General features: G+C 29.7%; 2 protein-coding genes across 4 annotated transcripts in view; one reads left to right on the top strand and one right to left on the bottom strand.

The window, feature by feature from the left end:
• The window catches only part of LOC107450275 (ectonucleotide pyrophosphatase/phosphodiesterase family member 3), a 57,999-nt gene extending 46,547 nt beyond the window's left edge, over nucleotides 1-11,452 (bottom strand). Inside the window, exon 1 of one of the 3 annotated variants that reach the window (XM_043041575.3) lies at nucleotides 10,923-11,452. In XM_043041575.3, coding sequence (XP_042897509.1) covers nucleotides 10,923-11,012 — 90 coding nt within the window. In that variant the 5' untranslated portion in view covers nucleotides 11,013-11,452. Of the gene's footprint in view, nucleotides 1-6,540; nucleotides 6,887-10,922 lie in introns of those variants that run through there. The other 2 variants (XM_043041576.3, XM_087160516.1) reach the window with 2 other exon arrangements.
• LOC107450274 (phosphatase and actin regulator 2) overlaps nucleotides 1-15,715 on the top strand; it is a 189,959-nt gene that overhangs the window by 62,139 nt on the left and 112,105 nt on the right. The gene's annotated exons all lie outside the window — the stretch shown is intronic.

Below are 15,715 nucleotides of genomic sequence, written 5' to 3'. Positions count from 1 at the left end.
TGATGCTCTCTAAAGACACTAGAAATTGATGCCACTCTCGATATTCTTCATCTGGTAAAGAGTCATTCCAGTCCATTTTGATTCTCCACAAACGCTGAAGGAAAATCTTTGCCTTTGCTATTACCGGTGCCATTAGACCAATCGGGTCGAAGAGCTTGGCAATAGTGGACAAAACGTCACGTTTTGTGTAAGAATTCTCCAAGCATACCTTTACTCTGAATAGAAAACAATCTAAAATTGGTTTCCAGGATACACCTAAAGTTTTTGTCTCTATTAACGTTGCAAAATTATAATCACATTCAGAATCTGGTGCTAGTTTCACGTGATTGGCGCAGAGCTTGTGTAGTGTCATGTCAGCACTTTGCAAAATCCCTTTTAATTGTTGCTTGAGCTCAATTGCCTCCTCTAATGTGTCTGCACCACACAAACAGTCATCCATGTAAAAATTATTATGCAGGACGGGAGCAGCCATGGGGAAATTGGTTTGTTCGTCAACTGAAAGCTGTTTAAGTGTTCTTTGCGCTAAGTAAGGTGCGCTTACCGTGCCGTAAGTAACGGTAGATAGTTTGTATATTTTTGGCGGTTCATCTTCATTTTCACACCAAACGATTCTCTGAAGATTACACTGATTTGGATTGATTAAAATTGTTCGATACATCATTTTGATATCAGCAGTAAAGGCATATGCATATGTGCGGAACCTTAGCATTTGAGTATATAAGTCCTCCTGAATCACTCCTCCGTTATACTGAATATCATTAAGGGATATTCCCTTATCAGTTACTGAAGAACAATTAAATACAACACGAAGTTTTGTCGTGAACTTTTCTGGACGATAGATTCCATGATGTGTAGCATAATATGTTACCTCTGGTTCAATTTCTCTAGTAACCTCTCTCGTGTGTCCCAGTTTTTCATATTCTTTTAAGAAATCACGATATAAATTTAAATAAATTTCATCTTTAGCTAAGCGATTCCACAGCGATCTGAGACGTTTGAGGGCTATATCTTTTGAGTTTCCTAAACATGAGGGATCTTCCTTTAGGGGCATTGAAACAACGTATTTCCCTTCCCTAGTTCTAAAATGAGTATCCGCAAAGTGTTTCTCGCAAATTAAGTTTTCTTTACTCTTTGTTATTGTTTCCTCGACATTTTCTATTTGCCAGAATTTTTCTACTGTTTTATTTAAGTCCTCATCACGAATCAAACTGCAGTGAACCTTTGGTTCATTTATTGAATCTAAATTTCCGGTCACTATATACCCAAATACGCTATTGACCAAAAGCAATTGCGAATTTTTAATTTTAATTCTTTCCGACTTTATCAACTCGTAAAATATATTTGCACCCAATAATAAATCTATTTTTCCTGGAATATTAAAAGTGTCATCTGCTAATTCCACGAAATTTGAAAAATCAACATTTATATTTAAAGTTTTATTCGGAATAAATTCTGTGATTTTTTTAACTATGAGCATATCTAATTCTCTTTCAAAAGATTTGTTTTTATTTGAAATCGCCACTTTAACACACCCATTTACCATCATAGAAGTATCGTTTAAACAAGAAATCAATGTATTTATTTTTTCACTCTTAAGTTGCAATTTATTAGCACATTCATTTGAAATTAGACAGGTTTCACTACCAGAATCCAGTAACGCTCTACACATCTGCCATTCCGAATATTTATCCTTTACGAGGATTAATGCCGTACTTAATAAGCATTTGTTTTTAAAACATGCAGTCGCCACTATTTGAGTAGTGTCTTCTCTCGGAACGAATGATTCAGCACTTACATTAAACGCGGTTGTTTGTGATTTATTTTGATCATTAATTGGCGCCATATTGGGAGTGGAGGAATTGTTTTTAATTTCTCTCGGATAATGTAAAAGTTTGTGATGAGCCTTTTTACATAGAAAGCAGTTTCTCATTCTGCATATATTAACTTCACATCTGGGGGAAAAACACTTAAAACACAGTCTATTATTTTTTACAAACTCTACTCTATCGTGCACAGACATTCTTTTGAATTGGGGGCAAAATTGCAAAGCATGAGACTCATTGTTTTTACATAATACACAGTTATCATTTTTTATTTCAGATAAAAATACATTTGTTGCTCCTCTCTGTATACTCGAATTATTAACTCTATTTTGTTTATTAAATTCGTAACGCTTAGTATTTCCACTGAAAAATTTCGAAAATGTTTCATTTTTGCTTTTGCCTTTCGAAGATAAATAAATATCACACTCACGCCCCAATTCATGTGGTTTAAAATACTTTTCTCCCTGTTTTACACTAATATGAGTCATCAATTCTCTATCGAGAGTACTCATTATTTTATCCGATACTATTAACTCACAGACGGATTTAAAATCATTTTCATTACGTAATTGACAATAATATTCAAACGTCGCACTAAGCCTTGACGCAAATTGTACATAATTCTCTGAACTTATTTTTTGTGCTCTTTGGAATTTATTAAAGCATTCTTGTGGTGTAGGGGAAAATTCTTTCAGCACTAAATCTTTGAGTTTATCGTAATTAGTTAACTCTTCTTCGGAAATGTGAACCATTAAATTGTTAGCTCTCTCACCTAAAATATTTAAAAGAATTTCACATTTAAATTGCTCGGGAACCTCTTTTGTTTTGAATGCTTTTTCCAACGACTGAAAAAATAAATTATAAGATTCAACTCGTGAGGGTACAGGTATAGTTAAGGTTTTTACCGATTTTAATAAAGTTTCGATATTAATATTACTCGGATTCTCAGAAACACTTTCTTTTGCGATTACGGAATTATGCGGTAACTCTTTTTGAACATTAGCTAGCGCTAATTGTTTTTCTAATTGCGCTAATTTAATTCGCTCAAGTTCTAATTTAGATTCACTATCGGCTAATTTAATTCGCTCAAATTCTAATTTAGATTCACTATCGGACTTTTTATTTTTTACTTCCTCTATAGCATAATCCAGTGCGCATTTAAATAGCTCTTGATCTGTTTTATACACTTCGCTGTTTTCAATTAAAGTTTTTAAATCGGCAATTTTTGCACCCTCCGGTACATTTAAGTTTAATTCTTCTGCGACGAGTCTTAATTCGTCTTTTTTTAATTTAGCCAAAGACATGTTTATAGTTTAATTCACTTAAATATAAATTTAACTTTCACCTACCTTCTCAGATCGCTGTTAGACGCACTTAAGTTTTGGTTTAGATTCTAGATCGTACACGTACACTTTTCACTGAATCTTTTGCACTAATTTTAGCTTAATTTTCACAAAATTCTCTTGTCCATAGATCGCTTACCCACTCAGGCTCGGGTAAGGACCATGTTATTTCTCTTAACACAAAACACATATTAACGCAGCGGACTGTTATTTTATTTGCACATTGAATTCACACACTTGCCTCTTTCGAGGTTGGTAATACACACACTAGTTCTCGTTTTTTACACAGAGGGCGTTGCTCGCATACAAAACTGAACAACATCATTTTGAGTTTGAACGCAGATTTCAAGATTTCAGTGCCATTCAAACAGAATTAGATATTTTTACCGTGCCTTTCAAAGAAAATTGTAAAACAGTGAGGTCGGAATTGTAACTTGAATTAATTGAGTTGCAATCTAACAATCATCTGAAGTGGTTGTTTTGAAATACATGCCAAAGTTTGAGTTTTACAAATCATTACCAAAAGCTAATTCCCCAAATTTAATATCTCATGCCAGAAAATCAGTGCTATGTTTGCTTTATTTTATACTAGCCGCCAAAGGCGGCCAGCTGTCCGCCACGCTAAAGGTTTTCACAAATAAAGTTTTTTAAAACATAGCAGGAAATCTGAAGATTAGTGTACAATTAAAATGTTCCTGTCCTGCAATTTTGTCTTCATATCCAGTTCTGCTGCAGATATGTTATAGCTCTTGAGGATGTTAGAAGATGTAACTTTGCTATGGTAACCTATCCTATAATATAACTATCAGGTGAAGACTTGTTTTTTTTCTTTTTTTAAAGGCCTCAGAAATTGTAAAAGCATACAAAAGTTGCTTTCGAAATCATCATTGGACAATAGCTGAAAACCTCTTCTAATCTTCTTTGACGTTTCTCTGATACTTCTTGGGCTCTAGAATTGCTTGTCGAAATTCGGTCATGTTCCATCCTTCTTTGACGTTCCACAGACGTTTCTTGGGCCCTTCTTCTTCTTTGAGAATCTCTTAATATCTTTTTCCTTGACAAAATACAAAGTTCTTTGGAAGGCGGTTCTGCCATGTCAGTAATCAGGTTTTTAAGAAGTCAACGAATACTTTAGAACAACAATTACTATGAAAGCAAATTATGAAACTTCAATATTAAAATCTAAGTGCTGACCTGCAAACTGAAACTTTCTGAGAATAACTAATTACATTTAATAAAAACTGTTAAAATAAAGAATAGAAAAACCAAAGAGATCCAAGGTAAGCGTGATCGTTCCTTCAAAAACAATTAAATTCCTATTTTATATATTATATAGCTACAATGCTTAAGAAAAAAAAAACTAAAATGCTAAATACATGAAAAGAACACGAAAACGAATTAATTTTTTATGGTATCAATTTCTATTTCTATATAATTTTTTATGATATCAATTTCTATTTCTATATCGCTACCAAAATTATCGTCTTCGCTTAAGAAAAAAAATAGAGCGTGGAAAAAAGAAGAAAAACTTATTATAATAATTATGAACAGCGACAAATATATCAAAGCGAAGCGTTCTATTTACGTATCGAATATGTTGCCACATTTTTAATACAAAACTTAAACTTTTCTCCACTTTGATAAATGTAAACTAATGCGAACCTTACAATTAAATTATTAATTCCTTCGTATGTTATTGGTTTAAGTTGTCGAAAATTAATATTTCAATTGTAAGGTTCGCATTAGCATACATTTATAAGAGTGGAGAAAAGTACATGCATTTTTTAATAGTTTTTTGAATATGGCTCTTTGAAGACGAAAAAGCATAGATTTTCTTACAAAATGACTGATAACTAAAAAACTAATCCAAATTTTTGAAAAAGAAAAAAAAATACTTCTTCATTATGTCAAAACACAATTATGTGCCGAGTTTCGTGTCTCGGCGAGGCTTCTGGGGCGATATATTGTGATTACAGACACACACACACAGCCGCGTTTATTATTATGTATAGATGTATAGATAATGAATAAGTGATTTCAACTATGAACCTTAGAAAAAATCATTTCAGGAGTTGACTAATAGACAAGCATTTAGCCTCGTTCCTTAAAATAATTAAATCTCACTTCGAACCTCAATATAAAGAACTTTTAAAAATGAAATCGCACATCAGATTAAATATTTCAATTAAAACTTGTAATCGTTTTTTTTTTTTTTTTTTTTTTTTTTTTTTTTTAAAGAAGTTTTTTCTTGGCCCACCAAACTTTTTTCTCTCGATTTTTTGCCCTCGACCAAAAACGTTTGCCCATCCCTGTCTTTGATCATCAAAATGGACTGTTTAAAAAAAATCTTATTTCATTCTAAAGTTGTTCTTTTTGTGAATCAATGAAAAGATATGAAATTTCTTATCACATCTAAATCGGCACCTTTTATGGAGGGAAACGTTCTTCTCACACTCAAAATTTGTTCGCTAATTTTATAAATCTTCGAAAATACATCAAATTTTTTAGCATATTGAAAATTTACCGCTTTTCCAAGAACAAATTTCGTTTTCTCGTATTTTATGTAAACAATAACAAGAAGAAAAAGCAAAAAAAAAAAATAATAATAATGAAAATGTTTAAGTGTTTTGTATAAGGTGTAAATCGTTGGTTTAAAATCTACAGTTTAGTTCTTAAATTTTTTAAATGAGATTCATTTCTCAATTAATAACAAAACTGATAAAAATCTAGTTTTTCCTATTTTATTTTATTTTATAACCGTCGTTGAACAGCTGACCCAAATTTGGAGTTTACGATTACTTATGTTCCATTCCGTAGCCTTGCAATTTTGAACCCAATCCAGAAGACAAGGGAACTTCTGGATCAAGTATTGGGAGAAATTTGCCTTCAGGGAGGACTTTTTGACGGAACTAACTCGCATTTGCGTTTCATGGAGAGGAAAAACTCGAAAAACTCACGCGGTTAGCCTGGCGGCAAGGGGACTCTATGATCCGTGTACCACTGAGGATACAATTTTGTTCTATTAATCAAAAACAACATTAACTTTTTCTTTCTTTCCCTTTTGATTTGTAATGCAGCGAAATACATTTTGTCTAAGGTTTTAAAATGGGCAAAACACTTAATTTCTTTAAAACAGCTTAATCCTATTCCTATTACGATCACTGATAAAAATATACTATGATAATTCATTAAAAAAAATAACTGATATGCTATAAAATTTTAAAAAAATCACTTTTTTATTAATTAATATTTTTAAAAACACAAATAAGAAGATATTTTTTTATCGGAGCCGACTATTCATTTATTATTGAAGCCATTTATTTCAACTATACCGCAAACAATATAAAAATTGAGGAAATTAATTAAAAATTTACCTGTTTGCTGAGCATCGTGTTCTAGTAGTTTAATGAAATTAAAGACACTCTACTAGATAATAAAAGCATTTTTAATTTAATAGAATCTATTTATTTATTATTGAAGCCATTTATTATCAACTATACCGCAAACAATATAAAAATTGAGGAAATAAATTAAAAATTTTACCTGTCTGCTAAACATCGTGTTCTAGTAGTTTAATGAAATTAAGGACACTAGACTAAATAATAAACGCATTTCTAATTTAATAGAATCTACGGCATTTATTATCAGTCGGGACCTGATAAGCTATTCGCGAGCTTATTTTTGAAAACAACTGATCACACTTCAACTTTTACTAACGATAAGTTTTAAGAAAAAGAAATTCCAGATGTAATAAATATAAAAATAAAAAAATCCATGAGAAATTAAGCTGCGTGTAACAAACTGTTCTTTAGTTGAAATAACAAAATATTTAAAAGCAACATTATATTAGTGTAAACGTTAATTCGACAGGTAAAATTTAAAAAGATTGAAATTGTGAATGAAAAGTAATATGAATATAGTAAAAGATAGGAAGGGGATTGTCATAACTCATTTATTGAAAACGTTTATGGTAAAAGTTCAAAATACGGGGTGTCCCGTTATCATTCATCTTAATACATGCTATTAAGTTCTTTGACAAAAATGTAGTAAATTGCATACACCTTAAGTGCCGCAAATCGATATTAAACCCAGAAACACAATCGAAAGCTAACGAATCATTATGGAGGAAGGCGAGTTAGAAAACCTCAAAACTTGCTAACAATCTTTAACGATAACCTTATATTAAGTAACACTTCAAATCGGAAACGATTTTACAATTATCTCTTTTGAGTTTTTTATATTTTTAAAAATTTCGATATAAATATTAAAATTAACTCTCTCTCTCTCTCTTGAAAATTTGAATATTTTAAAAACAATTTTTTTCAGCATTTAACTACACTTTAAATTTTAAAATACCAATGAAGAATAAAGATGAAATGGTGTAACATCCTCATAAGTGAATAGTATTGTTCGATACTATAAGATTGAAGTCGTGGTGGCTCAGGGGATAGAGCGTTCTCCTTCCAATGAGGTGAACACAGTTCGAATCCCAGCCAAGGATGGTACGAATTCCGCACTCGGCTCGCACCGATCACAGTGTTGAAGTAAAATATTCTCAGTAGTAGACGGATCATGGGTTAGAGTCCCCTTGCTATCAGGCTTCTGTGGGAAGTCTTCGTGGTTTTCCACTCCATGTAAAACAAATACGGGTTAGTTCCATCAAAAGGTCTTCCACGAAGGCAAATTTCTCTCAATACTTGATCCAAGAGTTCCCTTGTCTTCTGAATTGGGTTCAAAATTACAGAGCTACTGAGTTGAACATTGATAGTCATAAACATAAAATCGGGTCGGCTGTTTAACGACGGTTATAAAATAAAAATGCTATAAGATTAGTATGTTTTTTTACTATTATGACTGTGAGTAGACATACGACCGCCAAAGGGTTAATTGTTTTAACCAGTAGAATTTGATGGGATCACCTCACTTTTTCAAACGAAAAATAATTTGGTTTCACCGTTAATGATCTTGACCCGGAAATTTTTATTTTATTTTATTGAAATATCTCTGACTATAATGAATGTTTTTACATCTTCTTTATTAAACACTTGATAAACACCACACTTTATTCTATTTAAAGTGCTAGAAATTTCACAAACACTCTTTCTTTCAAATTTTGAAAAATTTTAAAAATTTAGTTTTTTTATGAATTTTGCAACTTTCAACAGAGTGGGTGTGTGTAGGGACCTCTTAATTAAAAATAATCTGTCTGTCTGTTAGCATCTGTCTGTCTGTTAAAAATAATCTGTCTGTCTGTTAGCATGGAACACGTCACTTCATCCAGCCAATAGCCGCAGTAGCTAAGAAATTTCTTAAGCGCTTAAACTTTTGAGGCAGTGTCATTTTAAACAAAATTTTAAAAATCACAATATTAAATAATAAAATCAGTTTCAATGAGCAACATCTCTGGATAACATTTAATTTCTGTTATAATTTAAGAATTTTCCCCTTATTACATCACATATATTTCAATTACTGCGCTGCACATAACAATGAAAGGATATTGAGTTTGTGGGTTGATCTTGCACCTGGAGAATTGTTTGAATGATTGATACACTATCGGCAGACGCTGTATGGGCTATATGAGATAAAAATGACATTTGTTTGGTAGAAAAAAAAAGCGTTTTATTGAGCATTTGGGTACAAAAGGAAAAAAACACAATTTGCGCATATGAGAAAACAAAAAAAAATGTATTTCCTTAAATGAAAATTGTTCGCCGGACGGCCAGCAACGTTGAACACCTTTGAGGCATCGAGTCAATGAGGTTGTCAATGAGGAGCTGTAGTATTCTGCCCCACTCCTCCCGAAGAGCTCTTTCCAGTTCTTGGAGAGCTTGTGTGGGAGGTAGGCGTACAGCAATTCCTGATGGCAGTAACAGGATATTTTTAATAGATAGTTTATTTTAAACTAGTTGCAGCACTAATCAAATACGTAATACAAATACAAAAGCCAAAAAAATAGGCACTTTTATGACCGTTTTCTTGAAAATTAAACGATCGTTAAGGGGTTAAACATGCTCGATTGGGTTCATGTCCGGCGAACACGTTGCCCAATCCATTCGTATGACTCCTTCCTCCAAAAGGAAATCATTCACCTAGTTAGCACGATGTGGCCAGCAATTGTCGTCCATTGACAGGATGTCATCTCCAATTGCTGCAGCGTAAGGGACTTCAATAAATCTCAGGATCTCATTATTATTAAATTATTAAAATTTAATATGAAACAACCACAAAAGGAAAAAAAAAGCAGTGAGTCTCAATCATTTTTTCAAAATTTTCTTTAATAGTTTCTGCGTAAATTGAATATGATACTTGACAAGTATTAATTATAATTATTTAAAATTAAAAACGAAACATAGTTTTTCATTTATTGGAATTCCTGGAGGTGAAAATGTTCGATCCTCAAGGACGCAGGGAATCGTAAAGGGCGAAATTTTAATTTCGGAACTAGCAAGAAGCTACAGGGAGTAAATCCAATAAATAAAATATAATAGTTCGCTGTTACTGTTATCTAGTAATTATTTTTAACTTTAATTATAAATAATGTTGACCACATGCCATACTGAATCCATTGCTACTCTTAAAATAGGAAGAAAAAAAATTATTTTTTTAAAATTTAATGCTATAATAAATTAATATTCTTTTGTTAATTCGAAGATAAAATAGAAAAACTTAATGCTAAAAAAATCATAGAACTCATTGATTCTTATTTTATACGCATAAGATATTTTATTCATTTAATAATATATTTAAATAGAGCATGTTTTTATTTTTTGTAATAAAATTTAAATGTTGTAAAAAATGTAAAATTTTGTCAAAATTTATTGGTTTTGAAAATTTTTAATTAATTTAATTTAGTAATTAGTATAATAACGTATTTAAAAGGAGTGTGTTTCTATATTTTGTGATAAAAATTTTAGCGTTGTAAAAACAGAAATTTTTTGTCAAAATTTATAGTCTTATACATTTTAATTAAATTATTGAAAGTGTTAGTGGGAATTTTTCATACCCAAAAAGTGCTTTAATGAAAAATTATTTTTTCAAAAGAATAAAAAAAATTATATAATTAATTGCGTATATATACGCAATTTTTTAAACATTTTAATGAATATTTTTCCTTTTTTGATCCACCTGAGAAAATTTTTCTGTTTTGATCTCCCTGACTTGTACTATGAAGAATTAAATGATCTGCATAAAAGTATTATTAAAATATGCGTCCTATTTTTATGGTGGTGTTGATGGAAGAATAAAAAAAAAACTATTTTGTGACTAAGTAAAAGAAAATAAAGGTTTAAATATTTTTAAAAAGTAGTATTAGATTTCTGAATAAACTAAATAAACCTACTCGTCTATTTATATTGATAAGTTTTTTTTTTTAATGAATATTTCAAGTATGCTATTTCTATTTAGATTCAGTTTTTATTTTTCAGTGTTTTAATAAACATTTATCTTTTTAAATATTTCAATTAAATTACATTTTTTATTCAATAAAAATAAACGTTTTTGCATAGAGTTTATTATGATAATAGAGCACGTAATTTCTCCAGTAATTATATAAAGAGCAGTAAAGAAAAACATACTAATTAGAACATAAAATATACGAACATATTAATAAAGAACATATTTAAAACAAAAAAAATTATTAAAAATCGTTTTCTTTTTTATTTACAGAAAATTTATTTTTTAAAATTATAATGCCTTTAATACTTTTTGAAACTTCATCTCATAATCTGTAAATTATGTAAGACTTAATACTTACTCCAAAAGATACATATAGTTTGTTCTTATACCACGGGGTGGCAGCATTAGCTGTGCAACACGCAGATCTCAAACGCTGAATAGCCTCCATATTTGGTCATGGCATAATTAAAAGAATGAACGAAAAAATAATAACTTGATCGTATGAAAAAAATTTGAGAATTGTCAGTTAAATTATCGTTTTATGGCACAGAAAAAAAATTAATCGTTATCCTCTATAAAGAAATACCTATCATTTTGTATTGTTAAAAATCAGAAAAGTTCTACTCAAAAACTGAGTAGAAATAAAACTAAAAGCTTTGGTATTCTTCAAAACAAATCTTGGATGAACATCGATTTAAACATATAAGATCCAAATTTATAAAATTTGTATTGGATTTCATGTTTGACAGATTTGCGTTTAACAATTTTTTTGCCATTTCACACACATCATCACTATGGTTGCTTTCAAAACAAACAAGAAATAAGGGGAAAGATGAGGGAGTGAGAACCAGTCAATTACAGGATCCAGCTCGCCACCTTGGCGCATGCGTAGAGGTAATTGTTTCTTAAATGGAATGAATCAATCTATTCCCTCCTTATCTTCTGCATCAACAGCCTGCAAATATGTAATCGTTAATCTAACCAAATCGCTAATACAAGTTCGGAATAACAATTTAATCGTGCGAAATGTAGAAATACTGAACAATTTAAAGAACAGAATATTGTTCGAAAAAAAAAATCCCAGTTTGAGAAATTTTTAAAATTATGAATTTAATGTACTTTTAACTTAATATTTCTAATTCCTAAATAAAGAATAATTAAAGGAAAAGAATAATCTAATATCCATCGAATTTGGTGTTTCAGCTGTATCCTCAATAAAAATATTTATGCGCAAAAACAAAAAAATTGCTTGAGAAATTTTTCAAATTCTGAATTTAATGTTAAACCAAATTTAATACCTTAATATTTCTGTAAAGTAATATTAATTTATAATGAATTATTAAAGGATGGTGGCAGGAAATGTGTTTTTTTTAGAAATATGAATAAAAAAGTATGCTAATAAATCATTGATTAAATTTAATTAACTTTTTTAATTATTAAATAAAAAACTGATAAATTTTAACTTTCGCTCGTTTTGCTAAAGATTAAAACTAGATTAAAATAATAAGATATCATTTTACCATAAAACTTTCTAAAATAGTATTTAAATAGAATTTTTTTCCTTTCTACTGATTTTTTATAGTAATTAAAATCTTTGATAGACGAAGGTAAATTCAATTACATTTTTATTTTACAAGAACAATCACTAGGTAAGCGTATTTAAAAGATAAAAAAAATTTTAAAATATTATTTTTTTAATGATAAAATCATATTAAATGCTGCCCAATGTATTGGACAATAGGATTTTAAGAAAACATTATGGATCAATGACAAATCTAATTTTTAAAGAAAAATGCCTTCATTCGTTATCAATTTTTGGAAAATGTCACGATGTATAAAATGATATGATCACTTTCCTCAAAGTGCCTAATACCTATAAAAAAAAAGGTTATTATACGCAAATAAATTTTTTTCGTGTTAACTTATTCGTTTTTAACTTATATTTTTATAGTTTAGTTAAAGAGAAACGCTATCAAAAACTAAAAGAATAAAATTTTTACTAAGTTTAATAATTTTTTATTATTGCTATTTTATTATTCTATATATATGGCATAATAATTTTCTACACGATTTTTAATCCTTTTATCTTGGCATTTTAAAATTGAAGTGAATTTCAAAAACAATCATAGACTAACCATAACGGATGAATGATACTTCTCTCTTGTGATTTGAATCTGTTTTGTCTCTAGGGTGTAACAATTTAATAAAATATTTTAGAACACATCGTATTCAAATACATATATGAAGAAAAAAATTGTTGGCTACATTTACTATGAATTAGTAATAAAAAAGGATATTTCTATTCAAATGGATATTTCTATTACAGAAGTTCCATCAAGTAAATAAATAAAAAAAATTAGATTTTTTTTCAATTGGTAATTTTTTGTTGGTGTGCTATTTGAAAAAAAAGTGCTCCTAAAAATTATTAAATTGTGTTAAAAAAAACATTAAAATTTTGAAATGTTACCTCGTTTACGAACTGCACTGAATAACAACTTAATGTAAGTTTAAGTTAGAAGAGTTATTACATTATTTCCGTTTCATTAAAATGTTTGTATTCAATTTTAAAAAAAAATCTCTCAATTGTATTCAAATTATCACAGAAAAAATGAAATTTTCCTACTATATTTCTTCCCTTAAAAGTTATAGAAATTACCATTATTTTACTTGAAAATCATGAAATTATTTTACTAAATTATGTATGATCTAAATAAAGAATAGATCTTTTAGGATTTAAAAAAAAATGAATTACGGTATTTTACGGTATTTATGCTTAAATATTTAATTGACCTGCCGAGCACGTCAATTAAATACAAAGCAACGCAAGATAGAAAATACTTCCCTACAGGATGGAATTTTCACTTGCCCCGTTAGCGATTTTTCCAATTCAGCAGCCCTTGACAATCCGCTCTCCTGTTTGGTATTTTCTCAAGAAAAAAAAAATAATTCTTGACTTTTTTAGTTCAGGTTACAAATCTTAAGATAAATAAAAGCTTGCATTATAATTGACATCCAAGAGGAAAGTCTCTAACAAGGAGAGCGAGTGGTAAAAGGCCACTGGATTGTAAATTGGCGCTGCTTCCTTGTCCGACAATGTAATTTTCGAGCCCGAATGTTTCAAAAACAATCAAATAAGAATTTTTGCAAAATTTTGAAACATTTACTAGGCCTCGATCCATGGAATAAAGTGAGCAATGCTACATAATATATAAATTGAGTATATTTAAAATTAACTGTTAAGAGGTTCTTCCTCTCCCAACAGAACTCAACTGTCGAACCCGGGTGAGACGGGATGAGAAATTTCCTAATATGCTTTTAATCATCTTTATTTAATTTTCACAAATGATGGATTCTTACTTTATTTGGCAGTGTCTTTCGATACATGTAAAATGCAAGGGGGAAAAAAAGGAAAAATGTATTTTTGAAAGGTATAATGCTGTCTAATAGTGCTATATCATCAAAAGTTATCACCAACTACAAAAAAATATCAAGAAAACACGAATTGAAAATTTAACCAAAAATACAAGATGGTGAGGGTTAATTCAAGCAAATGTTTGAGGTTTAAGAGAATAGCAGTTAAAAACTAAAAAAAGAAAAATATATTCACTATGCTTAATTATATTTTATAGCTTCTATTTTTTTATTTTATATATCTGGAGCAATAATTGCAACATAATTTTTAATTTGGTCACCGCAACTCAGGTAGTTTTACTTTTTAAGAACATTCGGGACAGAATAATTTTTTATAGGTTTTTGAGCAAACACATTTGAAATTAACTAGGAAAAAGCATATAATACAAACTCTCAATCTGTTTTGCTGTTTAACATGAATAAGTAGTAGCACTTATATAGAAAAAAAAAATAATTCGAAAAAAGTAGTTTTCAAGATAAATTCAATATTTTTTTCCTAATTGATTAAGCTAAATATTTTTTTAAAAACAAGACCAAAAAGCACAATGTTATTTTACAAAATGAACTAAAAGACTAAGCAAACTACAAAAGACTACAAAAAGTCCAACTGCAAATGGTTGAAATATATGTTCGATAAATTTACGACTTATGCGGGAAAAGGCGAATGGATTGATTTAAACTCCACTTTAAAATCCTGGACATAAGAAACCAGCAATTTTCAAAATTTTCGTACCGGACAACCTGGTTTATCCCCCCTCCAACAAAAGCCCTTCTTTTTTTTCATCCCGATACATCTCAATTCCATCATTCATTTAAATTTTAAAATTTACTTAAAAGGAGGCCACGGGAGAAGCCTTTCATCGCAAATTTATTTTATCTCCATAATTATTTAAAAAATTAAAGTATAGAAAAAGTGAATTCAGAAAAGCCTAGAGTGAGCCATAAAGTTTCAAATGCTGAAAAAAAAATTTTGTTTTGTTTTTAAAATATCAAAATGCAAACAAATTATTGAAAGAGAACTCCCCCATTGCATAATCCTGAGTTATCTTCTCATAATTTATTTTCATTTGGATATTTAGAAATTTTTTTTTTCAGTATTCGAAACCTCACGATTTACTCTAGGTTTGTTTGAACTCCCTTTTTCTAGACTGTAAATTTTGAATAACATATGGAAGTGAATGAGAATTAGCCATGAAAAGTTTCTCCCAAGGTATGGTGCCCTCTTAAGTTCTATCAATGTTCTAAACAGGCAATTTTTACAAATATTGTGTATTAAAACATTTACCGAATTTGTTTTCTAAGAACTTATTAACTGGCCATTATCAGCTAATAAACTTATTGATGCTATATTAAAAAAATTAAAATAATAAAGTACTTTTTTAGAAAAAAAAATCAGGGAAATTTTTTTCAAACGAAATATAAAAGCGGTGATTTTTCAAATTACAATGTATTAATACTCTACAAGCACACACACACACACAGAAAAGAAAAAACATAAAAGACTAAACGAAATTTATATCCCTGCTACCTGTATATAAGTTGTATTAGTAGTAGTAACTTTTTTTACGTCTCAACGGAGAAAATTCAAATGGCTATTGGCGAAGTTCTGGGAAACATGCCTGATGATCCGAAGACATTCCATCACAATTTTGATTCTGTGCAAAGCAGATGACTTCCCCACTTTGGTAGCTCGATGACCTGAGCGTGAAGTCTAATACTTTGCAGTAAAACTGTTTAACG

Source organism: Parasteatoda tepidariorum, chromosome 1, assembly GCF_982258835.1.
Source record: "Parasteatoda tepidariorum strain Cologne lab strain chromosome 1, Ptep-v5.0, whole genome shotgun sequence".
NCBI lineage: Eukaryota > Metazoa > Arthropoda > Arachnida > Araneae > Theridiidae > Parasteatoda > Parasteatoda tepidariorum.
Note: the sequence above shows the minus strand (reverse complement) of the source record. Positions and strands in the feature narration are given on the sequence as shown.